We start from the raw sequence: 22423 nt of genomic DNA on the forward strand, positions 1-22423 counted from the left end.
CTACATTGTAGTATTTGGTTCTGCTGAGGCAGTATTTTGTGCTACACTATGGTATTTTGTTCTGCTGGGATAGTATATTGTGCTGCACTGTGGTATTTGGTCCTGATGAGGCAGTATTTTGTGTTGCACTGTGGTATTTGGCTCCGCTAGGGAAGTATGTTGTACTGCACTGTGGTATTTGGTTCTGCTGGGGCAGTCTACTTCTGTTGGCCCTGCCTACTTGTGTTGCCCTATCTTCTTTCGCTTTGGACCTGCCCATTGTGAGGGATGAGAATCCATTTTGTATAAACATGTCCTCCATCTTGTGCATATGTGGAAAATTAATGTACCAGCTGGCAGGATGTAGGGAGTCTCTGTGTATATAGTAAAATGTGTTCTAGCTACAAGGCCAAGGTAAGCAGCCCCCTCGCTCCCTTATCAGTGTCTGACATACAAGAGAGAGTTATGTTCCTTCTGAGTTCGGGATGCGCCGCTAACGAGTACTAACTTTGAGATAAGATGCTGCAGAAACTTTTTAATGACTATAATTCTGTTAGTATGGTGCCGAAGTATTGCCATTTATGAATAACCAATCAAATCATTAGTTTCACTTTCCACCCCTTTGGTGGTGTGCCAGATTTGTCTGTGATCAGGCTCGGACTGGCCCACAAGGGTACAGGGGAATCCCCCGGTGGGCCCCTGACCAAGGTGGGCCCCTAGTCTCCCACCCCCTGCACAAGTGGAACATAACACATTAGATTTACTGTACTACATACATATATTCAATGTACAGCACCTCAACTAGCCTATGTTCATATAAAAAACTTGTTAAATTATTTATTATATTCGACTGTACGGTACGGTGGGCCCCCAAAATAAATTTTACTGGTGGGCCCTAGGTACCCCAGTCCGACACTGTCTGTGATTATCTGTAGTGTTATAAAAACGTATGCATGTGTGGAATAAATTAGAGAGAATTTGATTCAGTAAGTGTGTCTGTGTCAGATCTCCGAGCGCTCATAAAGAAAACTTCAACTGGGACCCCGACAATCATAGAGGTGGGGGTTTTGCCCCAACACCACTTTTAGGTTACTTTTCCAAGAACCACTTTACGTTCCCAGCCCGCCCCTGCTCACTAATAAATGTGTGCATACTGCATGGACAGCATCTAAGCCAGTGGTCCCCAACCTTTTTTACACCGAGGACCAGTTTTATGCAAGACAATTTTCCCAGGGACCGGGTGGGGGTGGGGGGTTCTGCGGTGGGGCTTAAGGGGTGGGCAGGGCTTAGGGGTTGCTGGTCGGCGCTGATGCCCCCCAAAAACTTGGTGCCTCGCGTGGGGCTTGACTAATGGACACTTCATTGATCTCCCGACAACTTGGATAATCCGGACCGGGACGGACAGATATAGAAGACAGCGCTGCAAGGTAAGAGACTTTATTTTACATCATAACTGAGCCTCTCTGACCGGTTGTCTGGTTCAAGGGATTGTTGAAGGAACGTAAGTATAAAGTGCTTTTACAGTCGAGTCCATATTGGTAAAGAACCTTGAAAGTTGACAATACCTATGATTGTTGGGTTTAGTTTCAGATTATGAGTAACTTTGATTGAGATGTTTTTGGTCTGGCTTCAGGAGTCATGGTATACGTCTGGTTTGTTATTTACTATGTTTGGAAAATTGCAGAACATTTTAGAAAGGGAAATCAAAGTGCTTGGACTCCGATGTCCGGTTTGTAGACATTTGATTTGTATAATAAATCTCAGTAACAGAGTACACTAGAGTTGTTGCGATACCAAAATTTCGATTCTGTTTTGATACCATAAAAAAGTATTGCGATACTCAATATCATTCGATACCACGTGGAAAAAATAAAACAAAAAAGCCACGTGCATTCCGCATTTTAAAAAATGGTGACTCGCGCAGATTTTTAAAATATTTTAATTGTTTGGACTTTTCATACGTGGCGATGTTTATTTATTTATATATTTTCAAGGTAAGATTAGGAAAGGGGGTGATTTATACTTAATATTTTGGTGTGTTTTTTAAAACTTTTTTTTTTTTTTTTTTACAGTTTATTTACTAACTATCCTGGGATCTTCTTATCCCTTGTCCTATTCGCCCTAATAGAGCTCTTCACACTCTCCCTTCTGCCCTGTGCATAGTGCACACAGCAGCAGAGAGATTACCATGGCAGCCAGGGCTTCAGTAGCGTCCTGGCTGCCATGGTAACTAATCGGAGCCCCAGGATTACACTGCTGGGGCTCCGATCAGAAGCTGCCACTGCCACCAATGAGGAGGAGGAGGGGATGGGACCCTGTGGCCACTGCCACCAATGTTTATAATACTGGGGGGGTTGAGGGAGGGGGCACTGCGCCACCAATGATTTTAATGGGGTGGGGGGGTGAGGGAGCACTGCGCCACCAATGATAATTAATCCTTAATACAGGAGGTAGGTACTGGCAGCAGATCAGCGGCAGTTAACCCCTCAGGTGCCGCACCTGAGGGGTTAACTGCCACTGATCACAGCTCCCTGTCAGAGGCAGGGTGCCGGCTATGCGATTCTGCTGCCGGCACCTGCCTCCTGTATTATGTGGTAAAGATGACCTTATATGGGTTCAGACTTTGTTAAGCAGCAGGCTACACAGAGCGGTGCCCAGGGATGTCCCAGCACTTACTATGATTCCTGGGCGCCGCACCGTTCGCCCGCTGTGCGTTTGTGCCCTATTACCATCTCCTGCAGTCCTGCTCCATATGCTAATTACTATCGGAGCAAAGGGGAGGAGACAGCAGGTTCTCTAGTGGGCGTTCCTTCTCCCTGCGTTGCGATTGGACAGCGCTACAGCCAGGGGAGAAGGAACGCCCACTAGAGAAGCTGCTGTCTCCTCCCCATTGCTCCTATAGTAATTAGCATATGGAGCAGGACTGCAGGAGACGGTAATGGGGCACAGGCGCACAGCGGCCGAATGGAGCGGCGCCCAGGAATAATAGTAAGTGCTGGAACATCCCTGGGTGCCGCTCTGTGTAGCCTGCTGCTTAAAGTCCGGACCCATCAAAAGTCCTATCATTGGTGGCGCAGTGCGCCCTCCCCTCCTCCACCCCTCTCTCCCCATTGGTGGCAGCAGCAGCAGCACAGGGAAGAGGGAGACGCTGCTTCCCTCTCCCCGTGCTGCTGAGGGAAAATGAGCGCGCTCATGTTCAGAGATACTAGACTGCGCAGAAGCACAGGCCAGTATCGAAAAAATGGAAATCTTGGTATCGTATAGACACCGGGGCAAAAGTATTGATTGGGTATCGAAATTTCAATACCCGCAACAACTATAGAGTACACTAGGTGATATAGTGGGGAAGCTGTGAGGAAACTGAGGCTCAGTAAACAGAGTACACTAGGTGACATAGTGGGGTAGCGCTGAGGAAACTGAGGGGAAACCGACGTCTGAATTTTGTTTGCTCTGGTACAGTTAAAGAGCAATGGGGAATAATTTTAGTATACCCGAAGGTTATAAGACAGCCAAAACATTGGTGAAGGAAAGAGGAGGTAAGGAGGGTCTGACGAATGTGGACAGAGTGTTAAAAAAGGCAGGGATGAAGTATGGGAATCTTAACCTAGAGGTCTGGGAAAGATTCAGTAGGACACATTGTGGTTAGATAAAGGATCATGGATGTGAAGAAGTGGTTGATATATGGATAAAAGTAACTTGTGAGGTTGAAACTGAGGGATAGAGAGGAGAAGTTGTGTGAGGTAGATTGTTGTATACTCAGAAACAGAAAGGCAGTACCATTCCTTGTTGACACGAGGGCAGCCAAAACAGTAGTAGACCAGAGTTTCTTGCAGCCTCATCAGTTAACCCCTTGTTATGTACAGGCTGTGATATTTACAGGAGAAACTGTTTCTGTCCGTGAATCTCAGCCAGTTAAACTAAAGATAAAAGACAGTACGGTTGTTTCCCAATTGTTAGTTAAAGAAAACCTGCCAAAACCTCTTTTAGGGACTGATGTTTTGCAAGCTCTGGGAGCCCACATGCACTTTTACCCCGATGGCACTACCCGTGTAGATTTTGGGGCCCTAGAGGAAGTATTATATCCCTTAATACCAACACTGGCCTTGCCTGAGACTGAACCATCACAATTAACCCTTGTAGACCAGGCTGTTCTTGATGTGGTACGGAAGGATTTATGGTCAACATCAAAGGGGCATTTTTTACTGGCACATTATGGGGGGGACCATGGGGGAGATGTCTGTGCATTGAACAATCCTGGTCAAGTGGTGAAGACTCCAAGCAAGCACACCCCCAGGCCACTTTAACTGTTCCAGAGACTGCAGATAGACTATATACAACTGCCTAAGGTAGAAGTATAAGAATTTGTCCTTGAGTGTGTTGATCTCTTTCCAGGGTGGCCGGAAGCCTTCCCAGTAGCAAAGGCAAATGCAAAGAAGCTGGTCAGTGAACTGGTGTGCAGGTATAGTGTCCCTGAAGTTATTGAATCAGACAGGGGTTCCCACTTCACAGGAGAAGTAACAGGGGAAGTGGTGCAGACTTTAGGGATCACCCAACCTTTCCATACAGCATACCATCCCCAAAGCAGCGGCCGCATTGAGCGCCTAAATGGCACACTCAAATTGAAAATTCAGAATGCCATGCAGGAAACTCAGCAGCCTTGGCCAGAGTGTTTGCCTTTGGCCTTATACTCAGTCAGGACCACTCCAAACAGAAAGACAGGATTATCCCCATTTGAGATTCTGTTTGGGAGCGCCCCCAGATTAGGATTGTATTTTCCACAACAGTTGCAAATGAACCATGATAGCCTAACAACCTACATGGGGGCCCTCACAAAGAGGCTTGCGCATACCCATACACAAGTGTTTGCTTCCCTTCCAGATTCAGTAGAAGGCACACACAGTCTGCAACCGGGAGACTGGGTGGTGATAAAAAGACATGTGGGGAAAGGCCTGGATCCCAGATTTGATGGTCCTTTCCAAGTCCTGTTGACTACTCATACAGCAATAAAGGTTGAAGGAAAGCCTAACTTGATACATGCTTCTAACTGCAAGAAAGTTCTGACACCCAAGGATGAAGATCCTCCTGCTGATGGCGGCTCCAATCCTGGGAACAACGGCCCTGTACCAACAACTGAAGGATAATTGTCACAATGCACTTATCCGACACCACCAGGTGCTGTTAGAAGGACTCAATGACACTGACAGTAAAACTAAAGACTGTTGGATCTGTACTCACAGTCCCATGAGTTCAAGAACTCTGCCTTCTCTGGCAATCCCTTTGACTTTTAATTATTCATATGTCTTGTTGGTTTCAAGAGCAGGGCCTGATGTTTAAAAGTAACTCCACTGCAGTTCCTCTTTCCATGGCAGGGTGTGTGGCAGGCGCAGTATTATGAAGTGCCTTTTGCGCTGTGGCATTAGAATCATTTTGGTATCTCTGACTTTTAGTCTTAGGGTACTTTCACACTTGCGTTTTTCTTTTCCGGCATAGAGTCCTGTCACAGGGGCTCTATACCGGAAAATAACTGATCAGGCATGTCTCCATGCATTCTGAATGGAGAGTAATCCGTTCAGGATGCATCAGGATGTCTTTAGTTCAGTCATTTTGACTGATCAGGCAAAAGAGAAAACCGTAGCATGCTACGGTTTCATCTCCGGCGATAAAAACTGAAGACTTGCCTGAATGCCGGATCCGTCATTTTTCCCCATAGGAATGTTTTAGTGCCGGATCCGGCATTCAAAATACCGGAATGCCGGATCTGTCCTTTCGGTCTGCGCATGCGCAGACCTTTAACAATGAGAGAAAAAAAAATACCGGATCCGTTTTGCCTGATGACACTGGAAAAACGGATTCGGTATTGCACTGCATTTTTCGGACTGATCAGAATCCTGATCAGTCTGATAAATGCCTGATCAGTCAGAAAAAATGATATACGTTTGTATACAGTTTGCCTGATCAGACAGTCAGTTCAGGCAACGGAACTGCCTGCCGGAATCAAACAACGCAAGTGTGAAAGTACCCTAACCAGACTGTCTATCACTCTGTAATTCCTCTAGCGCTGTTCCATGCAAACAGAAGGTTTAAAGAGCACACCAAATGCTTGAAATAACTTCTTTATTAACTTCAACTTTTCTTCGTATATAACACTGCCGCAGCAGATAGTCCATGTATATAACATGTGTTGAAAAGATATCACAAAATGGCGGTATGCATAAGATGGTTCAACTGTTCAATCTTGTCATTCAACATAAAATGGTGGATATATTTCTCTTGAGTATCTGTACTCTGTAATATATACTTTAAGTTATTTAAGCACTTTATGATCTCTCTGAGAGCTATAGCTGAGGTCTAACTAATAGTTCACTTGCTGAATTTGGTCGCAATTTGCAATATGCAATTAGCAGTAACTATTTGCAGATTGGTTGAGTATGATCTGGTATGGTTGTATGAGATTTGGATTGCAATATGAAATTTGAATTGCGAACTCGGTAGTTTGTAATTGGTGGAACTGTAAGTAAACACATATAACTGGTTCAGAATACAGTTCTAATCACTATATTAACAGTAGGAACATTATATAGTTGTTTTTAAATACCCATTTTGGCCTCTCTGCCTCCATAAAACAAAGCTCTTAGTGGAGTGAATGTCTGTTCAGCTTCTCTCTCTGGTGAATAATAATTTCTAGCAGCTCCTGCTAGTGAATTTCCCACACTGGCTGTGATTGGTCTAGACTCCTGCCCAGCAACAACAGTTTAACTCTATGCTTTCTGTTGTTTCTGCTGTGTGATTGAGCTTACCTCACATCCATATAATGAATCTTAAAGGCATATTATCTTTTCTGCTTCTGTGAACACAATATATATAACAGTTATATGACATCCAAACATGAAGTCACTGTAAATAACTTTGCTTTTGTCTTTAACACACAAACATAGGAACTGTATTAAGGTTATTGGCAGGTCTAGCTGTATAAACATATAAGCTATGTTAGCAACCTAGGACAGGTATTAGCTGGCCAGCTACAGGGTGGGTGGAGGCTCCCTGGTGGCAAGACAAACAATAATGCAAGTAGTGTTGATTATAATATTAGTATATGCTGTGATTAAGCTTATGTTTATGTGCTACCAAAAGGAGAAACTACCAAGATTATTGAGAGGTCTTGGGAACTGCATCAAGACATGAGGGAATTTGGCCTCCGGCTGGCAGTTGGACCTATCCCAACTAAAGTACCTCTGGGTTAATGGGGGAATTGTCAGGGATGAGAATCCATTTTGTATAAACATGTCCTCCATCTTGCACATATGTGGAAAAATTAATGAACCAGCTGGCAGGATGTAGGGAGTCTCTGTGTATATAGTAATATGTGTTCTAGCTACAAGGCCAAGGTAAGCAGCTCCCTCGCTCCTCTTATCAGAATTTGACATACAAGAGAGAGTTATGTTCCTTCTGAGTTCGGGATGCGCTGCTAACGAGTACAAACTTTGAGATAAGATGCTGCAGAAACTTTTTAATGACTATAATTCTGTTAGTATAATGCCGAAGTATTGCCATTTATGAATAACCAATCAAATCATTAGTTTCACTTTCCACCCCTTTGGTGGTGTGCCAGATTTGTCTGTGATTATCTGTAGTGTTATAAAAACGTATGCATGTGTGGAATAAATTAGAGAGAATTTGATTCAGTAAGTGTGTCTGTGTCAGATCTCCGAGCGCTTATAAAGAAAACTTCAACTGGGACCCCGACAATCATAGAGGTGGGGGTTTTGCCCCAACACCACTTTTAGGTTACTTTTCCAAGAACCACTTTACGTTCCCAGCCCGCCCCTGCTCACTAATAAATGTGTGCATACTGCATGGACAGCATCTAAGCCAGTGGTCCCCAACCTTTTTTACACCGAGGACCAGTTTTATGCAAGACAATTTTCCCAGGGACCGGGTGGGGGTGGGGGGTTCTGCGGTGGGGCTTAAGGGGTGGGCAGGGCTTAGGGGTTGCTGGTCGGCGCTGACTGATTCACTCGCAAAACACAAGGTGCATCCCCCATTCACAGTATTTATTTCCCCCTTTCAGCAGCCAGCCACCCATTCACAGTAGTTATACCCTCCTTTCAGCACAGTCCCCCTTCACAGATGGCCAGACAGTAGGAGTACCTTGGACGGACCTGCGCACTCCGCGCACCAGCGGTCCTCATAGTCTGTTCCTGACTTGTGTTCCCACGCCTGCACAAACCAGAATTGACTGGCGCATGCGATGCAGGCAGCGCTGGACATGTGAGTGTGACGTCAGTGCGCTGTGTGAGTGTGTGATGTATTGTGATCCAGATGTGACAGGGAGGCCTGCTAACTTACTTAAAGAGCCCGTACCCGTCATTAACCACAAAAAAGGAGGACTTCTGGCCGTCCGTTCTGGCCGTGTGCCGGGCGGAGGACCAGGAGTCTAAAAACCGGACGTCTGGCCACCCTAATTGCCGCGGCCCAGCAAACAATCTTCCAAGGCCCGGCGGTTGGGGACGCTGATCTAAGCCAGTGAAGGCGCAGTCATTAGGCCGTTGCACAGAAGTACATACTGGAGCCAGTCCCTCCTTTTTCTGTCAGCAGTCCCTTGGAAAGGTTTTGTTGTCTCTCTCGAGCTCCCTCATCTCTCTCCCACTCACACCTCTCCCCAGATCCCCTCATTTGCCATATCCTATAAATAATCACACACGGCTATGAGTCACACACAGTCCCCCGTGTCAGCCTCCTCCCACTCTGCCCGGTGCCAGTGCCTTGTACTATCCCTGGCATATAGACCCTGTCATGACTGGCACCAACCGGCAAAGGCTGCTCATTAGCACAGCCATATGGTATTCACACGCATATAGCTAGCTGCACAAGTCTATGAGTTAACTCGCTGTATACGCCTCCCCTCCCTCCGTTAGGACACACGGAGAATCTCCCCCTCCGGGGCCTGTCACAGTCACGTGCCCCGAGAATGGGCGGGCTTTCTTCTTCTGGCTTCATTCATAAATCCTGAGGCCGGTGACTGAGCTGCAGCTTGAGACCGGACCGGTGGTGAGACTCGGGCATCGGGCGCAAGGCCAAGTCAGGGAGCAGCGCACCGGTGCCAGCTGTGGAGTGTGTAGAAGAGCCGGAAGGTTAGAGGTAGGCACTGCCCGCCTGTGAATCGATAATAGCAGTGATTTTGCATCACTTTGCCCCAGCATCCTATGGGCACTCCCTAGGTATCATCTGGGTACCGCATGTGGGTTGCTTCAGCATGGACTGAGCTCATCGTAACAGAAGGATGCACTCTGTGACCGTGTCATCCCTGTGATGTAGACCTTGCCTCCTCCATGGATACTTACCGAACATCATCTGGGCATCACATTAACTGGGTGCCACCATGAACCAAGGCCATACTTGGTGGGTTCTGTGTAATATCTATGTGGCAGGAGGTAGGTGGGGCATTGTTAATCTACCTGACGGCAGTAGTAGAATGTGTACATTTTGAGATTTTGCTCAGTGATTGGAGTGGGCACTGCCCTGGTGCCATCCAGACATTCACTTCAACTTGGATGCTGGCCTGTAATGATGAGAAGTGCCTGACGCCAGTGCTGCCTGTTTAGCAAGCTGGTTTAGATCATCTTACACTGTACATAGATGTTGTTTGATTGACTTTTGTTGTGGACAACTCACCTGTCCTAAAAAAAACAACTGGCACTGATTCCATACAGCTTACTGGAGAAGTGGACCTCTGCTTGTGCCCATCACAAGATCTGGCAGGTCCTACACAACAATTTTACAATGAGAACATGTCACAGTTTACAATGAGATTTAACGTTTCTCTAGGTCTCAATGCTGGATTCTCCAACCCACCCTACTTTTTATTTCTGCAGGTGCCAGATCATGAGCGATGAGTCACCTGTATGGGAAAATATAACTGACAGTTCTACGGTGAGAAGCTATACTAATAGACCCTAGTGCTACCTACTATTGATCTAGCCACAGGGGGTTTGAAATGTGCCATTGATTCCAGCCATTTGATCACTTGCACAGTTCTTGTTTTCTTTCATGTTCCTATTAGTGATTACATTATGTAACTTGTATTCACACCTCTACATTGCCGATCTCACTTTTATTGTAGATGTTTCTATTCGGAACCTGTCAGGTGGAACATGGTATCTGAGCTGCAGGCAGCATGTTATAGAGCAGAATTATATGTAGTTTTATGGCAAAAGATTCATTAAAACTTATATTTCATTAATTTAAATCCCTGCTCATTCTGGGCTTTGACATCAAGGATGTGATCCTATCAGTGATTGACAGCCTTCCCTCTATGATTGCATATACAGAGATAGCTGTCAGTCACTGATAGGACCGTCTCCTTGTCTTAAGTCAGTGACTGACAGCCTTCCCTCTATGACTGTGTATACAGAGATAGCTGTCAGTCACTGACTGGAGACAAGGAGATGGTCCTATCAGTGATTGACAGCCTTCCCTCTATGATTGTGTATACAGAGATAGCTGTCAATCACTGATAGGACCGTCTCCTTGTCTTCAGTCAGTGACTGACAGCCTTCCCTCTATGACTGTGTATACAGAGATAGCGGTCAGTCACTGACTGGAGACAAGGAGATGGTCCTATCAGTGATTGACAGCCTTCCCTCTATGATTGTGTATACAGAGATAGCGGTCAGTCACTGATAGGACCGCCTCCTTGTCTTCAGTCAGTTACTGACAACCTTCCCTCTATGATTGTATATACAGAGATAGCTGTCAGTCACTGATAGGATCATCTCCTTGTCTTCAGTCAGTGACTGACAGCCTTCACTCTATGACTGTGTATATAGAGATTGCTTTCAGTCACTGACTGACTGACTGACGACAAGCAGGCGGTCCTATCAGTGACTGACAGCCTTCCCTCTATGACTGTGTATACAGAGATAGCTGTGAGTCACTGACTGAAGACAAGGAGACAGTCCTATCAGTGACTGACAGCCTTCCCTCTATGACTGTGTATACAGAGATAGCGGTCAGTCACTGACTGAAGACAAGGAGACGGTCCTATCAGTGACTGACAGCCTTCCCTCTATGACTGTATACAGAGATAGCTGTCAGTCACTGATAGGACTGTCTCCTTGTCTTTCCCTCTATGATTGTATATACAGAGATAGCTGTCAGTCACTGATAGGATCATCTCCTTGTCTTCAGTCAGTGACTGACAGCCTTCACTCTATGACTGTGTATATAGAGATTGCTTTCAGTCACTGACTGACTGACTGACGACAAGCAGGCGGTCCTATCAGTGACTGACAGCCTTCCCTCTATGACTGTGTATACAGAGATAGCTGTCAGTCACTGACTGAAGACAAGGATTCGGTCCTATCAGTGACTGACAGCCTTCCCTCTATGACTGTGTATACAGAGATAGCTGTCAGTCACTGACTGAAGACAAGTAGACTGTCCTATCAGTGACTGACAGCCTTCCCTCTATGACTGTGTATACAGAGATAGCGGTCAGTCACTGACTGGAGACAAGGAGGAGGTCCTATCAGTGACTGACAGCCTTCCCTCTATGACTGTATACAGAGATAGCTGTCAGTCACTGATAGGACTGTCTCCTTGTCTTTCCCTCTATGACTGTATATACAGAGATAGCTGTCAATCACTGATAGGACCGCCCTCTTGATTTCAAAGCCCAGAATGAGCAGGGATTTAAATGTATAAATTACAAGTTTTACAGAATCTTTTCCCATAAAACTATATATGAATCTGCTCTATAACATGATGCCTGCAGCTCAAATACTATGTTCAACATGACAAGTTCCCTTTAAAGTTTGATGGGTACATTATTTAGAGTTATGAGACATCTATCCAATGGTTCTTTCTGCTGGTCCTGTACTGAAGTGGACTTGTCATTTACATTGGGTGCAGCCATTTTGGATGGTTAGAACAGCAACAAGTGCGCTTTGACCAAATATCTCTCGGGCTTACAGTCTTTGCCAAAAACCAGGACCATCACTGAAGTCTTTTGTATATCAATACAATCCTGGTCACCACTGACCTGGGCATTTGTGTGAATATTACTGTGGCATAGTCTCTACAAGTACATTTTTCCCTGGAATAATGAATCTGTATTCTGCATAGCAAGTGGGTAATAATAACAGTACCCTCTGCAGTCTTTTTACATACACCATTTCTTCATGTAGCATTTGTTAGATCTTGCACTGCGCTACTACAGGGTGGTCTTTATCAAAATGGGTGGCAACTGTAAATATAGTAGAACAAAGATTTCAAAGTTTCTTCATGATCAGTTGATAGAGACATGTCAGAAGGTTACCTAGGCCTCACACTGATCACCAAAACAAATGGGACCCCGGTGCGACTCATAGCTAATATTGTTGAGGCTCCCAGATTTCAGTGGTATTGTAATGCACATTACAGTATTATGACTTCCCATGGCAGGGAAGTCATTAAACTGAAGGAACGTTCCAGGAGCCACTTACTGAGTGATCACTGGTGGTGCAAGTACATGGATATCCACTGATGGAAACTTCTGATAAGTCACTCACAATTAATGTCAAAAGGTTTTTATTTTTAAATTGAAGGCATGCTTTAAAAACTCATTTGAATAAGGTTGAGCAGGAGCACCTGAAAAGCACACCCTGTGTGGCCACGGTCACAGGACATTTAGTTTGTTATCCCTAACATACAGGGAGTTTAGGAGGACACTCAGTGGGTACAAGTGCAACCTTATGGCTTGTATTAGACCAGCAGACATCTTGCAGGTAACCATTATAGAACAACTTTTTTGCAATAAAAAATTTGCTTATCTCATAGTGACGCATTTACTTTTATTCGTTAATCGTACACTACAAAGTACCAGGTCTGAGATCTGTGAGTAGACGACTCCATATTATATAAACAAATCTGTGACCGAGGAACGATATTTTTTTTTTATCAGGATTAAAGGTCACAATTGGCAGGAAATGAGCAATTCCTCACTTGTTGTTTAATCGCTCATACTGATTACATCTCGCGAAGTTCATTAATTGCCATTCGCATTAAAGACATTTAGTACGATATTCACTCTGTCTAATATAGGCTTAATATGCTCTAACTTAAAGCGGACCTTTTATGGTTTTGTATTAATTGCAATAAATACCTTTACTTGGGGGGGGGGGGGGGGGCACCCTCCGCTGATGCTGCCACCCTGCCTGATTTTTTAAAATATTACTGCCAACCCGGCCCCCAACCCCCCCACCCCCCACCTCCGTTTTCGCGCTCAGGATGCTAATACAGAACATCGGTACAGGGAGGAGGAGACTCCAGGGTTTCTCAATGGGCGTCTCCTTCTCCCTGGCTGTGCCACGATCCAATCACATCAGAGAGTGTCACAGCCAGGGAAAAGGAGACGCCCCTTGAGAAACCCTGGCGTCTCCTCCTCCCTGTACCGATGCTCAGTATTAGCATACAGAGCGGGAAAAGGTATTTATCGCAATTAATACAAAACCATGAAAGGTCCTCTTTAACCACTTAAGGACCACAGGTTTATACCCCCCTAGTGACCAGGCCCTTTTTTACAAATCGGCACTCCACAACTTTAGCGGTTTATTGCTCGGTCATGCAACTTACCACCCAAATGAATTTTACCTCCTTTACTTCTCACTAATAGAGCTTTCATTTGGTGGTATTTCATTGCCGCTGACATTTTTACTTTTTTTGTTATTAATCGAAATTTAACGATTTTTTTGCAAAAAAATGAAATTTTTCACTTTCAGCTGTAAAATTTTGCAAAAAAAACGACATCCATATATACATTTTTCGCCAAATTTATTGTTCTACATGTCTTTGATAAAAAAAAAATGTTTGGGCAAAAAAAAAATGGTTTGGGTAAAAGTTATAGCATTTACAAACTATGGTACAAAAATGTGAATTTCCGCTTTTTGAAACAGCTCTGACTTTCTGAGCACCTGTCATAATTCCTGAGGTTCTACAATGCCCAAACAGTAGAAAACCCCCACAAATGACCCCATTTCGGAAAGTAGACACCCTAAGGTATTCGCTGATGGGCATAGTGAGTTCATAGAACTTTTTATTTTTTGTCACAAGTTAGCGGAAAATGATGATGATTTTATTTTTTTTATTTTTTCTTACAAAGTCTCATATTCCACTAACTTGCGACAAAAAATAAAAAATTCTAAAAACTTGCCATGCCCCTCACGGAATACCTTGGGGTGTCTTCTTTCCAAAATGGGGTCACTTGTGGGGTAGTTATACTGCCCTGGCAATTTAGTGGCCCAAATGTGTGAGAAGTACTTTGCAATCAAAATGTGTAAAAAATGGCCGGTGAAATCCGAAAGGTGCACTTTGGAATATGTGCCCCTTTGCCCACCTTGGCATCAAAAAAGTGTCACACATCTGGTATCGCCGTACTCAGGAGAAGTTGGGGAATGTGTTTTGGGGTATCATTTTACATATACCCATGCTGGGTGAGAGAAATATCTTGGCAAAAGACAACTTTTCCCATTTTTTTATACAAAGTTGGCATTTGACCAAGATATTTTTGTCACCCAGCATGGGTATATGTAAAATGACACCCCAAAACACATTCCCCAACTTCTCCTGAGTACGGCGATACCAGATGTGTCACACTTTTTTGCTGCCAAGGTGGGCAAAGGGGCACATATTCCAAAGTGCACCTTTCGGATTTTGCAGGGCATTTTTTACACATTTTGATTGCAAAGTTCTTCTCACACATTTGGGCCCCTAAATTGCCAGGGCAGTATAACTACGCCACAAGTGACCCCATTTTGGAAAGAAGACACCCCAAGGTATTCCGTGAGGGGCATGGCGAGTTCCTAGAATTTTTTATTTTTTGTCGCAAGTTAGTGGAATATGAGACTTTGTAAGGAAAAAAGAAAAAAAAAAGAAAAATCATCATTTTCCGCTAACTTGTGACAAAAAATAAAAAATTCTAGGAACTCGCCGTGCCCCTCACGGAATACCTTGGGGTGTCTTCTTTCCAAAATGGGGTCACTTGTGGCGTAGTTATACTGCCCTGGCAATTTAGGGGCCCAAATGTGTAAGACGTACCTTGCAATCAAAATGTGTAAAAAATGGCCGGTGAAATCCGAAAGGTGCACTTTGGAATATGCGCCCCTTTGCCCACCTTGGCATCAAAAAAGTGTGACACATCTGGTATCGCCGTACTCAGGAGAAGTTGGGGAATGTGTTTTGGGGTGTCATTTTACATATACCCATGCTGGGTGAGAGAAATATCTTGGCAAAAGACAACTTTTCCCATTTTTTTATACAAAGTTGGCATTTGACCAAGATATTTTTCTCACCCAGCATGGGTATATGTAAAATGACACCCCAAAACACATTCCCCAACTTCTCCTGAGTACGGCGATACCACATGTGTGACACTTTTTTGCAGCCTAGATGCGCAAAGGGGCCCAAATTCCTTTTAGGAGGGCATTTTTAGACATTTGGATCCCAGACTTCTTCTCACACTTTCGGGCCCCTAAAAAGCCAGGGCAGTATAAATACCCCACATGTGACCCCACTTTGGAAAGAAGACACCCCAAGGTATTCAATGAGGGGCCTGGCGAGTTCCTAGAATTTTTTTTTTTTTTGCATAAGTTAGCGGATATTGATTTTTTTTTGTTTTTTTCTCACAAAGTCTCACTTTCCGCTAACTTAGGACAAAAATTTCAATCTTTCATGGACTCAATATGCCCCTCACGGAATACCTTGGGGTGTCTTCTTTCCGAAATGGGGTCACATGTGGGGTATTTATACTGCCCTGGCTTTTTAGGGGCCCTAAAGCGTGAGAAGAAGTCTGGAATATAAATGTCTAAAAATGTTTACGCATTTGGATTCCGTGAGGGGTATGGTGCGTCCATGTGAGATTTTATTTTTTGACACAAGTTAGTGGAATATGAGACTTTGTAAGAAAAAACAAAAACAAAAACAAACAAAAAATTTCCGCTAACTTGTGCCCAAAAAAATGTCTGAATGGAGCCTTACCAGGGGGGGGGGGGGGTGATCAATGACAGGGGGGTGATCAATGGCAGGGGGGTGATCACCCATATAGACTCCCTGATCACCCCCCTGTCATTGATCACCCCCCTGTAAGGCTCCATTCAGACATCCGCATGATTTTTTACGGATCCATGGATACATGTATCGGATCCACAGAACGCATGCGGACGTCTGAATGGAGCCTTACAGGGGGGTTATCAATGACAGGGCGGTGATCAGGGCGTTTTGTGGATCCGATCCATGTATCCATGGATCCGTAAAAAATCATGCGGATGTCTGAATGGAGCCTTACAGGGGGGGTGATCAGTGACAGGGGGGTGATCACCCTGATCACCCCCTGTCATTGATAACCCCCCTGTAAGGCTCCATTCAGACGTCCGCATGCGTTTTGTGGATCCGATCCATGTATCCATGGATCCGTAAAAAATCATGCGGATGTCTCAATGGAGCCGTACAGGGGGGGTGATCAATGACAGGGGGGTGATTACCCTGATCACCCCCTGTCATTGATCACCCCCCTGTAAGGCTCCATTCAGACGTCCGTATGCTTTTTGCGGATCCGATCCATGTATCCGTGGATCCGTAAAAATCATACGGACGTCTGAACGGAGCCTGACAGGGGGGGTGATCAATGACAGGGCGGTGATCAATGACAGGGGGTGATCAGGGAGTTTATATGGGGTGATCATGGGTGATCAGGGGTTTATAAGGGGTTAATAAGTGACGGGGGGGGGGGGGGTGTAGTGTAGTGTTTGGTGCGACTGTACTGACCTACCTGAGTCCTCTGGTGGTCGATCCTAACAAAAGGGACCACCAGAGGACCAGGTAGGAGGTATATTAGACGCTGTTATGAAAACAGCGTCTAATATACCTGTTAGGGGTTTAAAAATTCGGATCTCCAGCCTGCCAGCGAGCGATCGCCGCTGGCATGCTGGAGATCCACTCGCTTACCTTCCGTTCCTGTGAGCGCGCGCGCCTGTGTGCGCGCGTTCACAGGAAATCTCGCGTCTCGCGAGATGACGCCTATTGGCGTTAGTGTGACCTGGGAGAGCCGCCGCGATGACGCCTTTCGGCGTTAGCGCGGCGGCAAGCGGTTAAAGGGAGTCTGTCACCTCCATATGGCCATATACAGCGCTTACATTGTCCTATAGCACACCTATACAGGATTGTAACGGTACCTTTGTTCTTTACTTTAGTCTTGCACCAGCAGGAAAAACAACGTTTAATTTATATGCAAATGAGCACTTACAATCCTGTATAGGTGTGCTACAGAGCCATGTAAGCACTGTATATGGCCATATGGAGGTGACAGACTCCCTTTAAAGTGGTATTCCATTACAAGAAGTTCTCTCCTGTCCAGTGCATAGAGTACGACTGTTCGATTGGTGGGAGGGGGCAACCACTGTGACCCAACAATCACATAAATGGGGCTACATCCCCGTTTTAATGGAGCAATGGTCAAGCATGCACACTGCTGCGCCATTCAGTCTATGGGTCTGCTGGAGAAAGCACAGCACATAGTCCTATAACATTTGAATAGAGCTGTGGTGTGCATGCTTGACTATTACTCCACATAAACAGAAGATGTATGTAATCATTTGGATACTGATCATCAACAGCTCTAGACAGACAGAGTTGGCATGGGATTTATTATGCATAATGGCCAACTATCACTTCAGAGAGCCAACAATGCAAAAGTAACCTTTAAGAGTGACACTCTCATCTATCCCTGCAGGCTACACCCGGGGCACCCACTCAGGATGGGTACGTCTTGCTCCTGGTTCTGTTGTCCATCTTCATTGGAGGAACACTCCTCCTCATTATTGGGGTCTTGATCCTTTGCAGGCGCTGTTGTGAATCACGTCTTAGACTTTCCAGGTACATAACTTGTATTTTGAGATACGTTGATATAGATTTTTGGTATGCAAGTTGGTTATTATATACTTCTTTTTTTAGACCCAGTGATGATGCAGAAAAAACAAACACTTCCTATGTGGATGAATCCCAACCCTCACATGGTATGAAAATTATCCAAAACTCTTTCAGAGCCATTCCACCCCATTACTAAATTCACACTGGATAATAAGCATCGTGAAGTGGTTCAGTAGTGACTATTCTCATTAAATAGTTATCCATTTTTAAAGGAAAATAGAATTTGACATATTTGTAAATTCATCCATGAATGCTCATTTGGTAGAACTGTCCTTTAAGTATCAGTCTGCTTTTTATACTACTTCTCTTAATTTGACAGATATAACTATCAGGATAGAGGATGCAGAATCTCTTTCAGCATCAGGCACCCGGGATGTGGAGACAGAGAGATTCCTAGGCACTGTGTCTAGTGGTCGACGGGTCTCATTCAATGAGATAGCATTATGTGGACAAGAAAAGAGAGCACGTGAAAGAGGAAGGAGGTAAAAGCACGCTCAAAAATGAAAATATACTTCGATATGGGCAGATGTTTAAAGGGGGTTATCCCACAAATTAAAATATCTGGAGTAATGAACACCATTATTTTTATTATATCAATGCCCAAAAAAATGCTGCTCTCCGCTGTAATTTTTATCATTTTTAAGCTTCTTTACTCACCCCTCTGCAGTTTTGGTCTCCTCACTTTCTGTGGATGGGCACCTGCTTTAAGTGCACTGCAGTCAGCTCTTTAACGCATTCCCCGTCATCCTTCCCTGCATAGAGAATACCCCTTAGCACACAGCCCCAGTGATTCCACTAAGGGCTCATGCACACAAAACATATTTTCTTTCCGTATCCGTTCCTTTTTTTTTTTTTCAGACCGTATATGGAACTATTCATTTCAATGGGTCCGCAAAAAAAAACAAAACTGAAGCTACTCCATGTGCATTCCGTTTCCATATGTCCGTTCCGGAAAAAAAAAAAATTTGAACATGTCCTATTATTGTCTGCATTACGGACAAGGATAGGACTGTTCTATTAGGGACCAGCTGTTCCGTTCCGCAAAATACAGAATGCACACGGACGTCATCCATATTTTTTGTGGATCTGTTTTTTGCGGACCACAACATACATACGGTCGAGGGCATGAGGCCTAATACATAGCACTATGGTATGTAATCACCCCCCCCCCCCCACAATTCTTTTCTCCATTGTGTACAGAGTGAGACACCGCTAAATACATCTATGAATTTCCCACTTAACTATAAGATCACTACACCTGCAGTGAGGGGAAGCAAGGAAGCTACTGAGCATGTCTAGTCCACCAGTGACTGCAGTAGAAGCTAGACTACAAGAGAAACAGCTATCAGAGAGGAAAACCGTCATTTACTAAGACCAGTATATCACATCAACTTTCGTAAAAACCCTGATGGAGGGAGATCCAATCGATTTTTTTTTAAAGGACGAAGGCAACTTCTCCTGTTTGTGTGCCAGAAACTAAAATCTACTGCACCTAGGAGCTGGAGTAGATTTCAGTTTTAATACACACCAGTTTTCTGGCATAAATGATAGTAAATGTGTTGGGCAGTGGTGGCCCTGCCTTTTCTGCTAAGTCCCGTCCACCTTTTAAAAAAAGCAAAAGTTGTAAAAGTTTTGCACAAAATGTCCAATATTTTTATCACATGCATATTCCAGTAATGTTTCATTTACAATACCATATTCATTGCATAGTAATACTTTTGTTGGGATAACCATAGTTACCTTAAAAATAATTAATAATAAGCCTTGTGACACTTTTTTTTGTTCCAGATACACTTTAACAGAGGGAGATTTTCACTATCTAAAGAATGCCCGACTGACACTCCCCCCTCTTCCTTCATTACCGCCAACTGCCCTGCACATTCTAACGATACATGAAAGCGAAGCCGGTGAAAGTAGTAGCAGCGGTGGAGCATCAGACACACATCCCACCTCTCCAAGTAAATCCAACATTTCCATATACCAGGTTAGTTTTGTACAATGCACTCATTCAACCTAAATCAATTTGTGGCACTGGAGACTTCATTTTATTTTTTACCACTTTCTTTATTAGCCTCCTCGAAGTCCTCCTGCACCTCTTACTAGACTTTCACTCAGCTTAACATCTGCACTTCCTGGAGATGCATACAACTCTGTTGCAGATACAAGTTTTATGGAAACTGCAACCCGTAGTCCATCATCCACTAGGCAAAGCCCTACCAACACCAGGGTAAGTGCAAACAGTTGAAGAAAGCTATAAGAGTACGGCCACACGGTCAGGTTTGCTGATGCAGTTTTGGAAGCCAAAACTAGGAGTGATTTCAAAAAAGAGAAGTCATAGCTGTCCTTTATAACGACCCATTCCTGATATTGGCCTCCAACCCTCCGATCGTATGTCCATACCCTACAAGTGCCCCAAAAAATTGGCCAGAGATATCACTGGAACTTAAATTTTACACCTTCTTTCCATTTTCCAGTTTGACCTCAGCAGTCATCTTCCTCAGGGTGGCACTAGCTCAGATGCAGGTGGCACACGAAGTCATGGTGCTGTCCTTCACTTCTTCAGTCGTTTACGGCGTCATGCAAGCTTAGAAGGAGCGAGCCCCTATCTAAAAATGAAAAAATGGAAACTGGGCAGTGTCCAGAGAGCGAGCAGCCTAGACACCAGAGGTGAGGTTGAGGAATGGTCTGGATGCACAAGATGAAATAGAAGCGGCCTGTAACCTGAGTCACGGATGGGGGCAACCTGGATTCCTAAGGTGATGGGAGGGGTGTAATTTGGATAATAAAAAGTATGGTGGTAGCAGGATATCAGTCAGGGGTCAGAAATGCAGTGTTTTACATAAAAATACAAAAAGGCTAATTAAATGTTGATTCATCAGATGTAAATGGAAGGCAGTATAACTGTGTGGGTGGTGAGACAAAAAACACTGTAGATTTTTTTGTCTTTTACAGGAATATTAGACAGCTCTTTTACTCAAACCAGCAGAAAGAGTTAGACTGTGGCTGTTGATCAATAGATGTGTGATTACTGATAGTTTATTCACTTCACAGGTTCTCCAAAGCGGCATCAGTTTCAGCGACAGAGAGCAGCAAGTGAAAGTGCAGAACGTGATGACATCATACAATACATAGCCCACACACAAGATACTAGTTTCACCTCAAACCAAGGAACTTTCATCCAGCAGCATGGCACTCCACCACATTCTCTCGGCAGGTATTCTTCTATTACCCGCTCAACTAAAAAACTAGGAACCCCATTGTACACACATAATAAATAATTTAATTGATTTTCAGATTCCTCCTTGTCTTAGATGTATAGGAAAACATTTACCACTTCATTGTTCTCCTTACCATCTTTTTTGTTTAACCAGGCTAGACCATGGAGATGACGGATCACTGGCTGATGTAGGAAGCACAGAACATGGTCAACTTCCTCCTCAGTGTGACATCTGGAGCCTACGTGCATCACTGGAGCTTTGTGCCTCTGATCAAAGTAGTAGCAACAATGATCGCGATTCTGTTCGCAGTGATGCAGAAAGCATTAGCTCTCTGAGTGGACTCCCTAGCCTTCCTTCCCAAGATCTGCCTGATGTTAAGTCAGGAAAAGGACAAGAACCAGAAACTGGATCTCGAAAGCTTTTACAGATGGACAGTGGCTATGCCTCTATTGAAGCTCCTTGTCGACCACCAGAGGAGTCATGCAGCCCCCATCGGGACAAGACTGCATCTGAAAAAAGACTGTTTTTCACACACGCAGGGCGAAAAGGGACAGTATTTGAAAGTCTGGAAGGTCGTTTATATGAACAAGGTGCTTCAGGTGGAGAGGAAGACAATTGGTTTCCACAACACACTCCATCACTCAGTCCACGTGAGACACTTTCAAGACGAGATTATAGCATAGATGAAAAAACTGATGCCTTGTTTAATGAGTTCCTTCGGCATGACCCACAGTATGATGATTCCCCCCTCCGCATTAAGCATCGTTCTCGTGCTCATGTGCGCAAACAGTGGCAGAGGACGAAGCAGTACAGTGATCCAGGTATCCGTTTCCCTTCTGCCTTGGACAGACACCGTGCTTCCCCTTTACGTCGAGGAGACAGCACTAGCTACCTTCCAGACACACGATACCATAGTACACTACCACGAATTGCAAGTACTACAGATGAGGAAGGACCAGATGGCTGTCCACTAAGCCCAGCCTCACTCACACCTGAAGACAAAATTCAGGCTATTGAGGAGGAGCCAAGTGAGCATGGGCCTGCCCCTGAGGAACCTAGGCCTCCTGCAGAAAACCCTGATCAAGATTATGGCTATGGCCCTCAAACTACAGAACTGCTAGACAAAATAGGTGCAGGACTTGAGGAACGGTTGTACCCAATTGTGCAGAGGACAGCACGTAGTCCTGAGAGGCTTTGCACAGTGGCACATATTTCACCTGATCACAGTCCTGTGTAGGAGAAACAATGTCTTCAGATGACGGGAATAC

At 44.6% G+C, this 22423-nt stretch overlaps 1 protein-coding gene across 3 annotated transcripts; it reads left to right on the plus strand.

Annotated features, from left to right (window-relative positions):
- Window positions 1-1278: 1278 nt before the first annotated feature.
- LOC122920120 (CACN subunit beta associated regulatory protein) lies at window positions 1279-22394 on the plus strand. 3 transcript variants are annotated; one of them, XM_044269345.1, is made up of 11 exons: window positions 1279-1406; window positions 9852-9909; window positions 17741-17769; window positions 17851-17883; window positions 17962-18023; window positions 18257-18419; window positions 19726-19921; window positions 20009-20164; window positions 20412-20604; window positions 20989-21151; window positions 21309-22394. In XM_044269345.1, the coding sequence occupies exons 2-11, from the start codon at window positions 9862-9864 to the stop codon at window positions 22390-22392; spliced, it is 2127 nt and encodes a 708-aa protein (XP_044125280.1). In that variant the 5' UTR covers window positions 1279-1406; window positions 9852-9861; the 3' UTR covers window positions 22393-22394. The 3 variants fall into 3 exon arrangements, with proteins under 3 accessions (XP_044125280.1, XP_044125273.1, XP_044125268.1); XM_044269338.1 differs by having other exon boundaries at window positions 17741-17883; XM_044269333.1 differs by lacking the exon at window positions 1279-1406 and adding an exon at window positions 8999-9117 and having other exon boundaries at window positions 17741-17883.
- Window positions 22395-22423: the final 29 nt, after the last annotated feature.

This window comes from Bufo gargarizans, chromosome 1, assembly GCF_014858855.1.
Source record: "Bufo gargarizans isolate SCDJY-AF-19 chromosome 1, ASM1485885v1, whole genome shotgun sequence".
In the NCBI taxonomy this organism is placed as follows: domain Eukaryota; kingdom Metazoa; phylum Chordata; class Amphibia; order Anura; family Bufonidae; genus Bufo; species Bufo gargarizans.